The 12,835-nt window shown below is 41.1% G+C and overlaps 1 protein-coding gene across 2 annotated transcripts in view; it reads right to left on the reverse strand.

The window, feature by feature from the left end:
- The window catches only part of plxnb2b (plexin b2b), a 197,477-nt gene that overhangs the window by 50,336 nt on the left and 134,306 nt on the right, over positions 1 to 12,835 (reverse strand). For both annotated transcript variants that reach the window (XM_014021273.1, XM_014021272.1), the window contains 3 exons: positions 4,695 to 4,806; positions 3,962 to 4,098; positions 3,028 to 3,210 (listed from right to left, as the gene is read on the reverse strand). In XM_014021273.1, the coding sequence (XP_013876727.1) occupies positions 3,028 to 3,210; positions 3,962 to 4,098; positions 4,695 to 4,806 (432 nt within the window). The remainder of the gene's footprint in view (positions 1 to 3,027; positions 3,211 to 3,961; positions 4,099 to 4,694; positions 4,807 to 12,835) is intronic.

The raw sequence follows: 12,835 nt of genomic DNA on the forward strand, positions 1-12,835 counted from the left end.
AAGGGGTTCGTAAGCTACGACCTGCTATTAAACCCAGTATTCCCTCTTGGGACCTCACTGTGGTTCTTGAGGCTCTCTGCGACCCTCCATTTGAGCCTCCAGAGTCTGTAAAGTTGAAGTTTCTTTCATATAAAGTTGCTTTGCTTCTGGCTTTAGCTACAGCTAAACGGGTCGGGGACCTCCACACTCTGTCAGTGAACCCCTCCTGTATCCAGTTTTCTACTAATGACTCTAAAGTGGTTTTGCACCCTAACTCTGCGTATCTTCCTAAGGTGATACCTTCTAGTTACAGCTCTATGTCTATAGAGCTTTCCAGCTTTCATCCCCCCACCCTTTTGCATCTGAGGAGCAAAAGAGGCTGCATCTTCTGTGCCCCGTACGTGCTCTACACACTTATATCAGCCGCACACAGGATGTAAGGTCATGTGATCAGCTGTTTGTGGCTGTTGCTAACCCACACAGAGGTAAAGCTCTTTCTAGACAAAGACTGTCACTGGATTGTAGAGGCCATCTTGCCAGCATACAGCAGCAAAAACCTTCCAATCCCTCTTGGAGTTAAAGCTCACTCCACCAGCGGTGTCGCGACATCTTGTGCCCTTTTTAAAGGGGTACCTGTGAGTGACATTTGTGCTGCGGCCAGCTGGGCCTCACCAAACACATTTGCAYGATTTTACAGCCTGGATGTAACAGCACCTTCGGTGGCTCATTCTGTACTTTCTGCCGGGTCCAAAGCTCTGCATTAGTACAGTAGTTACTCAGGCACACTACTTAACTCAGGTCTGACACTGCTCAGCGGGGCGCTTTGACAAGTCCCATTTACAACTGTGTGTTGTACTGAGTGAAATGACTGCAAAGGAACGTAAAGTTATGAATATAACCACGGTTCCTTGAAGGAATGGAACGAAGTACAACGCCTTGTTGGCCTCGCATCACAAAAGGCTCGGTGAAGGGCGGTATCTAACTGAGTAATGACGCTGGTGACTGAACTTAAAGGGTGAAGGCGGAGCCTGTCACCCGACGTTCAACGCCACCACGTCACCGGTTTGAAGACGTGATTAGAGGTGGCTTCAGCCAGGCGTGCGAGGGTGCACGTGTCCCATATACAACTGTGTGTTGTACTTTGTTCCATTCCTTCAAGGAACCGTGGTTATATTCATAACCTTACGATTTGCTGTGTGTTTCCGACTGCCCATTATCTGATGTGGCTTCTTGTGGGTTACTAGTTTAACTGCCAGGTGTGAACATTGTAATCTGAACAGATATAAAGGCACAGGGCTGAACAGGGCCTCAGTGTTCAGGCGTCTACAGTACTAGACACTTCCTGTCTACTAATGGTTTATGTTAAAACAGTAGCTTTTCTTTAACTGTTCAAAAGTTATTCTAAAAGGTGAAATCAGTCTGTGCCTTATTTTCTTGTTCTTTTTCCACTTTATTGGTCTTCATGACATTTTCTACTCCACTCTTTTGCAGAGATGGAAGCCTCATCGATTCCGGCTGGATTATTTGGGTCAGGGGAAGAAAAGCACATTTCCTAAAGCTATCAAAAGAAGACAACACTACAGTGAGAATGTCAGCTGATACAATAAAGTGCCTGGATGTTGGAACATTATGTACTTCAGCCTATCGTGGCCATTAGTTTAATCCTATATAACTGTACATAAATCCTAAACTAGAAGGTGTAGATATTCTTCACCAGGCAGGTAAAACAAGTACCTGTTTGTTTTCATCTTTATGATTTTACTATGAATTTATTTTATGGCAAAGCATTTGATTAAATATCAGCACTGCTCTCGAAAAGAGATTCAGCAAAAACCTGTAAGATTTAAGATGTTTTCACTCTCCTCAGATTTGCCCAGTACTTGTACCTAAAACTAATCTACACTTGTCATTGAGTCTGTATGAAGACCCTGAAAATCTACAACACAAATCTCAGCAACAGAACTAATGTAGAAAAGTGACCCTTCACATGTAACCGAGGGTTAAAGTGCCTGTGACATGTATATTCTTCATATACAAAAAGTCAAAGAAAGCATTAAGGACCTTGGCATAAAACAAACAATTTTCTTTTGAAATTGGTTTAGCAAAAGTGAAACAGGAAGTGACATCAAAGGGGAACTCTTTAAGAAAGAAAACTCCCTGGTCTTTGTTCATTGAAACAATATTATTCAAACTGACTTTTCTTCATCGCTCTTTGATAGTCACTCAAAATAAATTGAAGAAACATCAAATCTTTTCTACAATCTGTGTTGTCAGGTATTTTAGTAACACAGACATTCCCCTTTGACATCACTTCCTGTTGCTTCACATGCAAATCTCTCAACAACCGTTCATCTGAGCGGCGTACAATTTGTTTTGTAATATGCTATAAATGTTTTCTTTCCAAAAATGCATTCATATTTATTACAAAAGTCTGATGTCGCAGACACTTTAAGACGTAAAGTGGTATGTGGAGATATAGGCTACACTGGTTGAAGAATTTGCAATAATAGCATTTTGTCAAAATAAGTCTTTTGAATGAAATGTCCAAAGAATTAACTTAAATATATTTTCAAGAACTTTTCTGTACCAACCAATAAGGTTTTGAGCAAGCAATAGTTTATTTTTCCAGCTGAGAAATCCAGTTTTACAAATATGGTCTGAGATTTCCTCTTTCAATTGTCCAAAATTTCTCATTATAACACAATAAAAATAGGATTTAGACCAATTTTCTAGGTCATCCCAAGTAGCAAGACAAATCAAGCCATGTCTCTGAAGTAGCATATGAAATCAGGATGATCTGTGTATCAAAATGTTACTTAAAAACAGAAATCTAAAAATGTGTTTGGGTCATTTTCAGCTAATCTGATTGAATCGGTCACAAATTATCTTCATGAATAATGGTCAAAAAGGCTTAAAAAACTATTTTCCTGACTTTTAAGTGGTACTTTTGATTATAAAAAAATGGGTAGAGAAAAAATACTGTGTGTACAAATGAGAACCAGCTGATACTGGAATATGATCTACAGTGCATGTTTGTGTTGAACTGACCAGACGAAGCTTCCTTTAGGCTGATGGTCCAGCACAGTTGGGTTTTCCATAAACTGGAAGGCACTTGCGATGGTTTTTGTGGTACTCTTCCCATAGTGAATTGTGACGGGGAGAAGGTCGGAGGGCACCTTATCTGCTCGGTATTCACCTGTTCTGCAAGTAATCACTTCTCCGAAGTGATCCCTGCCAAAACAAGGACAAAGCTCAGCACTTGCTGATTGAAGGAGTGGGTGGTTTGGGGGGTGCAGGGCAGCAAAAGGTCACCGTTCAATGCAAGCCACTATGGCAGACACCTGACAGATTGTTAAGCCCAGGCTTTCGTACATCTTGGCTCATTATTTTCCTGTTAACACTCTCCGAAATGTCACCGCAGCCTGATTTCCAAAGAACATTATTAATCGGGGGGGCAATTTATAGAAGAAAAAGTCTATGTAACATTTATTCTATCATCTGATTCAATTCACTTTATTTATACCCAAGAGGGCAATTTGAAGGCACAAAAAAGAAGCTACACACATAAAAGATAAACACAGTCACCACTTTACTGTATGATTAGTGCATTCCTAAAAGCCTAAAATTTGCAAGTTTAAAAAATCATGGTGAAAAAACAAAACTATAAAAGCATAAACACGACTATAAAAGCTAAAAAGACGCAACGTTTTAGGGGCTACATTGCGGTTAGAAAGCTGTACAGCCTTGAGACTAAAGTTGTCGTCGTTTGTTGAGTCCCTTTACAGGACTCAAAGAATGAGACTGTATTCAGCTAAAAATAACGACTCAGTAGCTGCAGAGCAGTTTATAAAGACAAATGGACTGCTTCTATAGCTCTCCAATGTACTCTCATACAGTACGGTAAGAGTTTATTGACATCTGAGGAGGCTAAATTGAAAAAAAAGTGGAATGAATGACAATAATTAACAAGATAAAAGCTTACACAGCACAGTCCACGCCTCCAATGTTAACTTGGATATCTTCCTTACTGCCGGTGTCCAAGAATTTTCCAGAAATGGTAATGAGTGTTCCCCCCGCCTTAGGACCTTTGCTGGGCTTCACCCCTTCAGGAATCGGGTCCTAGGGGAAGATGTGGTAGGTGGGGGATTATCTCGAATAAATACTCACACTTCCTTTACAGAGAGTCACAAACACACTCAAGTTTCAATCTGTGGGCTCCTACAGCCACAGAGACAGCAACACAAACACACAGATAACACTGCTTGGTCATAAACATGCACATTTCCTCTCAGGCTCCTCCAACGACTCCACACCCACTTTATCAGAAACATTCTGACACAAACTCGCACAGGCTCCACATCTGCCTCAATTTGCTGAGCAAACGTTTCAGTGGAGCAATTCCCTTTTGAGGAAGTTCTAACAGAGATATGAAAGGCCAGTTAAATAGATATGCCATGGCCTGATAACAGATTAGAGGGGAAAAAAGAAAGAAAAGTAACCGCTCGGTGGAATCTGATTAAAGCAAACTAGTTTTATGTACTTGAAAATGAAATACGCGTCTAAGATCAAGATACTTTGTTGTTCTTTAAACCAGTGCCCTTGCTTGGTATTTCTGACAATGTTGATAACTTAATCATTTTGAAAGTTTTTGTATCTGTGTTTGGCTACAAGTTTTACTCCTTTGGTGCAGTTGAGTACAACCTGTGTATACTTACTCTGTATGTGAAGTACATGGAAGAGGTTCCTCTCTTCCCCCCATTCACCTCAACTTCTACCTGGCCCCAGGACGTCTTCTTAGGGTCAACAGGTCCAATCTCACACACCACGCTGGAGAAATACACAGCAAAAAATGGAAGTGAAGAGGCAATATTTCAAGTAGTAATTATTTCCATGATCAGATCATCGGATTTTTTTGTAGATCTTTTCTTTTTTATTTCCTAAAATCAAGCATTAGGAGAAGCTTCCTGAGAAGGTTTGGAGTTTGGCCTGAAGGCACTGAGGCAGACCAGTTAAAGCTTCAGGGAGAAATAAACACTGCTGTTTCACTTTTTGGAGACCCAAATTCATTTCAATAACAAACCTATTTGATTAGAAATTTATTTAAACAAGGGGTTCTCAAACTTAATATTGAAAAGTCCAAATTGGATTTCTAGAAAAGGTCATAATAAGCAAATACATTTTATTAAATTTGCTTACAACTAAAAACCAAAGGAAATGGCACCATTTATCTACAACTGTCTGCCAAAATTGTCAACCCAATTCACATACAAAACTCTTGTGTGATTTGTCACAAGTTTGTGGGTGTGTTTGTTTACGGTGAACTGTACTTAAATGGCAATGGCAGCATTTTTGCTTCAACTATGCCACTTCCAGAAGCAGACTGTTGTACCCAGAAGCAGACACACATAAAGATAGTTATATGGCCAAAAACTCAAGGATGGAGATAGTACCGACGATGTGCACAAAGTACAGTCTGCTGAAAAAAGTGGCGCTTTAACCGTGACAAATTTGTGGTCAAAGTAACTGCGAATACCAGTGTGGAGACTTCAGCAGGAAGTAATTCGAGCTGTGATGTGTAGCGCAGTGGGAGGGGGTGTCGTATTATGGCAGGTGTGCACAAAAACAAACCTCGCGCCATCACACGACAACACATCGACTAGTTGGTGTCAAGACCTAGCATGGCTGATCGGCAACTGAGACCGTCTTAACTAGATGTGAGGGTGTGTAGGAAGAACTATTACAACAATGGAACAGTCCTGTACCTCCCTACTGTGCAGATCCTGGTTTTAAAAAATACAAAACTGTAGTGTCCTAAAAGAAACAACAATTACGCTTTTATTTTGAGCAATGCAAGTTAATGGAGTCACTTTGTCCGTCTTACTTTATTTCAGTTTAGACTTTAGCTGACTTGTTTGAGTTAAAATGCTCAGACACATCCCGGTACTCATTGGGCCTCATGCAAGAACATGTTCGTATTCTTCTCCTAAATTTCTCTTACTTTTGTTCGTACGAAGGGTTCGTACGAACATGTCACGTCAGATTCAACAAACTCTTCTATCTTCAGGAAAAGTGTGTAAATGAATTACACCTGTTCGTATCAGCTGCTCGTGCACGCGAGAGGAGATTAGCATAATTACCACCCCAAAAACACCATATAAGGCTATGTTTCCTGCCTCCGATACAAGTGTCCATTCATGAAAATGACAGCGAAAATTAAAAAGAAGAACTTTACAAATTCAGAGATTGAAGTCCTGCTCTCAGAGATCCAGAAAAGAAAATCTGTCATTTTTAGCAGGTCAGCTGTGGAATAAAAAGAGCTGCTAAAAATATAAACAACTGTGTTAAATCATTTTCATTTATTCAGAAGCAGTAGCGCTGCGCACTTTGGAGAAAACCCAGGACTCGCTGGAGGGATTACGTATCCCCTCTGGCCTGGGAACATCTCGGTGTCTCCCAGGATGAGCTGGAAGGTGTCGCTGGGGAGAGCGGGGTCTCCTGCTGCCCCAGCGACCCGATCCCGGATAAGCGGCAGAAAACGGACGGACGGACAATTTATATTGTTAGTCTAAATTATTACATTTAAAATTACAACTCTAATTCAAGCAGAATAGCCTATTGTCAACATAATTATGGAGTGTGATTTATTTTCAACCCAAAATATCGTCAAACTAATGAAATATAAGGTTATTAATGAAGAAAACCCGTCTGGATAACAGCAGACTGACTGCTGGTAAAATATACGACAGGCCTGGACCACTCGTGAATTTTGTTCGTATCTGAAAAAAAAATCTTAGAATACGAAAACATTGGTGAATGCCACAAATTCTCCTAAATCACTCGTACGCACAATTTAAGAACAAATCTGTGCGTACGAACGGTTCTTGCATGAGGCCCATTGGTTGTGATCCAATTCCCATCATGTGTGCTGGGGGAGCTCTGATATTAACCCCACAGGCAGATCTATGTTAGAATACTTGCAGACAAAAATAATAATAATAATAATAAAAAAGAATACTTGCAGACAGAAGACCTGCTAGTCTTTAATCAGGGCAATGTACCTACCTACCTTCCAAACTGTTAATAGGGAGGAGGTCATTGATATAACAGTCAGGTCTATGGACCTGATAAACAAAGTATGTGACTGGGAAGTATCCCTAGAGGAAACTATATCAGACCATCTACGAATTCAGTTTAAGCTGAAGATGGGGAAACCATATCCAGTCACTCACAGAAACCCAAAAATCACTGACTGGAATCTGTTTATCAGCAGTTTATCCCAGTTGATGGGTGGGAGAATTGCCAGGATCAAAACTGTGCAAGACATTGAGACAGAGGTCACAGGCATGATTGATGCTGTGCAAACTGCCTATAAGTCTGCCTGTCCGAAGAAAGTCTGGAGGCCGTCAAAGCAGCCAGCCTGGTGGACTCCAGAGTTGTCTGGCCTCCGCAAGGCGAAGATACAAAATGGCGAAGATACAAGTCCCAACCAAGTAAAACCAGGTGGGAACAGTATGTACAGTCCCGCAATCACTGTAAAAGTGTTTTAAGGGAATGTAAGAGACTTTCTTGGACAAAGTTTTGTGAAGATGTTAAAGGGCCTAGTGCCTCTTCTAAACTTTACAAACTTCTCAGAAAGGATCCAGTCAACTATCTATCCTTCATTATTCCACCAGAAGGATCGACAGTCACACAGCCAAGTGTGCTTCAGCATCTCATCCAGGTACACTTTCTGGGGCAGAAGAGACTGAACAGCCTGTCACAGTTGCTAACTCAAATCCAACAGAGGACAACTGGAACAGAGCTGCAAGTATTGTTACTAAAAGCAAAGTAAAATGGGCAATTAATATGTTTGACCCATTCAAAGCTTGTGGTCCAGATGGTATTTTTCCAGCTCTTCTCCGAAAACGACTGGAATTGCTTCTGGACACAATTACTAGAATATATGTTGCTTGTCTAGCAAATGGCTATGTACCAGTTGGGTGGAGGACAGCAAAGGTTGTCTTTCTGCCCAAACCTGGCAAACCAACATATAAAGAAGCAAAATCTTTCAGACCCATCAGCTTACATCTTTCTTGCTGAAGGGAATGGAGAGGTTAATAGATCGACATGTAAGGGATGGTGTTTTAACCTTTAAGTCCTAAACAACATGCATATCAGGCAGGTCTTTCTACAGAAACAGCCTTACATGATGTTGTTTTGAGAACAGAACGCAGCCTGGCACGTGGATAATATGCGCTTGGCTGCTTTTTGGACATACAGGGGGCATTTGACAATGTACCCGTAGAAGCTATAGAAAGAGCACTTGCCAGCAAAGGCGTGGATGAGACAACAACAAACTGGCTCATTTTCATGCTTCGGACAAGGAAAGCATCTTCAACTCTGGGGGAATGTTCGATAACCGTAAACCTCAGATGGGGTTGTCCACAGGGAGGAGTAATCTCACCTCTGTGTTGACTCCTGGTTGTCGACAGCTTACTAAATGAGTTGAATGGATCTGGACTCCATACACAGGGGTATGCAGATGACTTGGTCATACTTATAGAAGGCTTCTGCCTGGGTACTGTATGTAACCTAATGCAGAGGGGACTAAACATAGTATCCARATGGTGCCGYRAGCAGGAACTTTCTGTCAACCCGAACAAGACAGAATTGGTTCTTTTTATTCATAAGAACTCAAGGAAGGGTTACTCACCTCCAAAGTTGGAGGGTGTAGAACTCTCCCTGTCAGTGTCAGTTAAATTCTTGGGTGTCTATCTAGACAGGAAGCTTAACTGGAAAAGACGTAAATGAAAAGTGTAAGAAGGCAGCAATGTGCCTACACCAGTGCCGTAGAATTGCAGGTAGTCATTGGGGTGCTACCCCAAAGGTTATTAGGTGGATCTACATGGCCATTGTCTGCCCCATGCTATGCTATGCTTCTTTAGTGTGATTGGTTCAAATCCAAGTTGGGGTGGCAAGAGTGATGCTCACCCATGTGCAATGAATGGCCTGCCTGAGCATCACAGGTTCTATCAGAACAACACCCACAGCAGCCATGGAAGTCCTACTGGACCTGGCTCCACTAGATTTACATATCTTAGGGGAGGCCGCATCCAGTGCAGTAAGTCTACGCCAGTCTGGTAGGTGGACAAACCTATCTGACTCACAGCACACTAGAATCTGGGACTGGGCAGTTGCTGCTGTTCCAGTAACTGCAGGACCTGGAGACAAAATGGTCAAAAAATACTATTGTGAGCCAAGTTTAAGACAGAGATAGAAAACAGGTCTGTCTGGATTAACTTCTCTACAATTGGGTACCTTTGATGTTTGAATCGATTCGGTACCAATATCCGGTACCTGGGAATCGATACCGGTACTTAACGGTACCAATTTTTGGTACTTTGTGTGTTGTTTTTTCAATAATAAACCTTTATTTATTTGTTTTTATTTAACATATTTCTCAATATATAAAATTAACAAATATCAAGACAACATCCAACTCTTTGTATTGTAACATCAGTTTTTTAAACTAATTTCTTTAAAGTGAAAACTCTTAAAAACAAGACTGTTTTGTCTTATTGCACAAATTAAAATCCAGCTCCACGTGTTTCTATTGATTTCATTTCCCTGCTAGAAAAACTGTGTGATGGAGGTCCATGGAAGGCAAATAAGTTTAAATCAAATAAGCAAAAAAGAGGATGGAGTTAAAATACTGTAAATAAAGTATTCATGCAACATTTTGAGCATCCAAAACGAGCCCATCGCTTCAAGTTAGCTACTTGTGCACAGGTGTTCGGACTGTCGGGAAGCGCCTCTGCTGTTTTCCTCTGCCAGTCTCTGTTTAATGGCGGATGAAATAAAGAAAGTGGCGGTACTTAGTTTACTTTGAGCAAGCAAACGTCGTGTTCACAAGATAATTAATCCACCAGATAATTCAGAGGCAGTCTGTTCGGCGAGTTTTACTCCAGGAGCTGCGAGGCTTTCAAGCTACGCTCAGACCAAGCTCTGCTGCCTCTGTTTACTGAACACAGCGGCTGCTGTTGACGTCATTACGCTCTTGCGTGATGCTGTGTTCAGGACAAGCAGGGAAAACTCACCGCTCTTATGCCAAACCGCTCGCAATGATGCGTTTAGGTACCGAAACATGGTACCGTTTGATGTTACGTGAATACGTAGTACCGACAGAATTCGGTCTGTGCATAAAAAAGTATCGAATTCGGGACCCATCCCTATGTACGACGGACATGTCTCCCAGTCATTTCTGCTGTTTTACAGATGGATCCCTTCTGAAGGGGTCAGTAGGTTCAGGGGTGCTTATTTTGCACAACCACAGTAAGAGAGAGCATAAATACCCACTAGGTTGTTTTGCAACTGTATCTCAAGCTGAGATATATGCAATCCACCAGTGTGTGGCATCTCTCAAAGACCTTCAGTGTACACAGAAGGAAATATTCATCCTAACAGATAGCCAAGCTGCTATTAGAGCTCTCCGAGGGTCACACTTTACGTCATTACTGGCTCGGGAGTGTGCCGAAGCAGTCAACCAACTGGGGTGAGATAACAGTGTTATTGTTAAATGGGTACCAGGACATACCGACATTTGTGGTAATGAGAGAGCTGACTACCTCGCAAAAGCTGGCAGTCATGCTCACTTCAAAGGACCAGAGCCTGTTTTAGGTACCTCAACAACAGTCTGTAGGACTGCCCTACAGGCCTGAATTAGACGTTTAACACATTAACACTCAATCCGCTGGAGGGAGCTGGCAGACTGCAGAGAGGCACGGGAACTGATTAACGGCCCAAATCTAAGATTTGGAAAGCTCTCATCTCCCTGTCAAGGAAAACTCTAAGTACACTGGTTGGAGTTCTAACTGGGCACAATCTGCTCAACCACCACAAAATGGTGATGGGACTCCATGACAATGGTCTGTGTGATGCCTGTGGCATTGAATTAGAGACCTCTTTGCACTACTTAGGCCACTGCTTGGCTCTGAGTGGTCAAAGGAAAATAATTCTTGGGGACCCCTTTATGGATCCTGAGAAGCTCAGAACACTGAGTGTTTCTAACCTTGTGTCCTTCATCCGAGGGACGAGAAGGTTTGAATGAAGACCAGTGTCTTTTTGGGGAAAGCAATGGGCCCACTTAGGAGGCCTCCGCTCATATGGATTTTATATCCATCCCCACTCACCATAACCATATTCCTACAAGTTCATCCAGCTAATTCTGACCACTTATGCTCATGTGCTCTGTTCAGACAGGCTCATTCCCACTTTGACTCACTTTGTGCACATTCTTCAAAGAGCCACACCACTTAATCTGTAGAAAAAAAAAACACATTTCACTGAACCTAACCAGTGCATTTCAATGTAGTGTAATGTAACATTTGGGCTGGGTCTGTATCAGCTTGCTTTTCAGTTTGGATCTAAAACTATATTTTAACATTTGAACTCTAAATCCTTCTTCAGCTTTGAAGTTTAAGATGTTGAAACTGCAGTCACATCTCCTGCCTAACAGATGAGCACCGCATCCTATTTCAGAAAAGACAAAGTGTCAAAAGGGACTCAAATCATGAAAAACTACAGGGTATGGTAAACTGACATGTTTGATACATTCATCTAAAACTGAGTAATCGTGACTCATTAGCTATAAATGAGCAAGTTCCAATGATGGATAGACTGCTCATATTGCTTTCCAATGTATTCTCATATTAAAGTATCTGGAGCTTTTATATTATGTGATCAACCAAACATATTCAGGCCTGCAGCGTCCCTTTGAACAAAATGTGTTGCAGATAAAAAAAAAAGGTTTGGAACATTACAGCAGCGGCCTAAAATAAGATGTGAGAAAATAAAATACTGCTGTGCAAATCTTGTTAAAACTTAAAGAACTCAAGATACCACCAGGAACGTGAACGTGCACTGCCGGTAACAAGAAGAGCACAGGCATCTTGACAACAAAAGCACATGATTTAAGAGTGGAACATCTCCATCTGGTCCTTTTAATCCCACTTTATGCCTCATGCAGATGGTGGGGCAGGAATTTGTCGTAAATGTAGCTTCATCCTGCCAGGTGCCAACGGTTCAGACAAGTGGCTGTTTTCTCTTTTATAGACCATTTGTATGTAGTGTGGGCTTTTTAAACCCAGCTATCACTGAAGTCATTTGGAAGAGTTAAATTAAATTAGATTTTTTAAAGTATTTACTGCCAATTAAAGCGCCAATGGGGTGAGGTGAACAGACCACCAAAAATCTGGGAAGCGTGTATGATTATATCACAGTGGTTTGCTGTGAAATCAACTCAGGCTGCTTTGTAGACACAATTAATGTCCTATTTGTTGACAGCTGAGTGTCAGATTCAAGAGGGGAAATTTTAAAAAGTACAATAAAAACATTTAAGTTTAATTTATGAATACCATAACATTCCACTTGTTTATTTGAAAGACAAAAAGTTTACCATATTTATCTTGCGACGCTGTAACATAAGCGGCCGACCAATTCGGCCTTCACAGGACGCAGCCCAAGACTTTGGTTGGAGCATTCAAATTGTGAATATATTTTATCAAGTAAGATTTGTGGAGAATATGTACTGTACATTACTGTTGTTGCTCAGATTATAAATATTCAGTCTCTTTTTCTTCTTTCCAAGGTGTTTTGCTTTCACTGCCATGCCAAAGTCAAAGGTCTAAATGCTTTGTTTAAAAACAAACATTACAAGGATAAATAATCCACACTTTTACAGAACAGATGTAAAAGTTGCTTAAGCTGTAAAAGTTTTTTTTGTTTGTTTCAGATGTTTCCTCTTATCTCAGCTGCATGTACATATATACACATATACGTATATATACACATACATACAGTACATATACTGTATATATAC

The sequence above is a fragment of the Austrofundulus limnaeus genome, unplaced genomic scaffold, assembly GCF_001266775.1.
Source record: "Austrofundulus limnaeus strain Quisiro unplaced genomic scaffold, Austrofundulus_limnaeus-1.0 Scaffold285, whole genome shotgun sequence".
Lineage (NCBI taxonomy): Eukaryota > Metazoa > Chordata > Actinopteri > Cyprinodontiformes > Rivulidae > Austrofundulus > Austrofundulus limnaeus.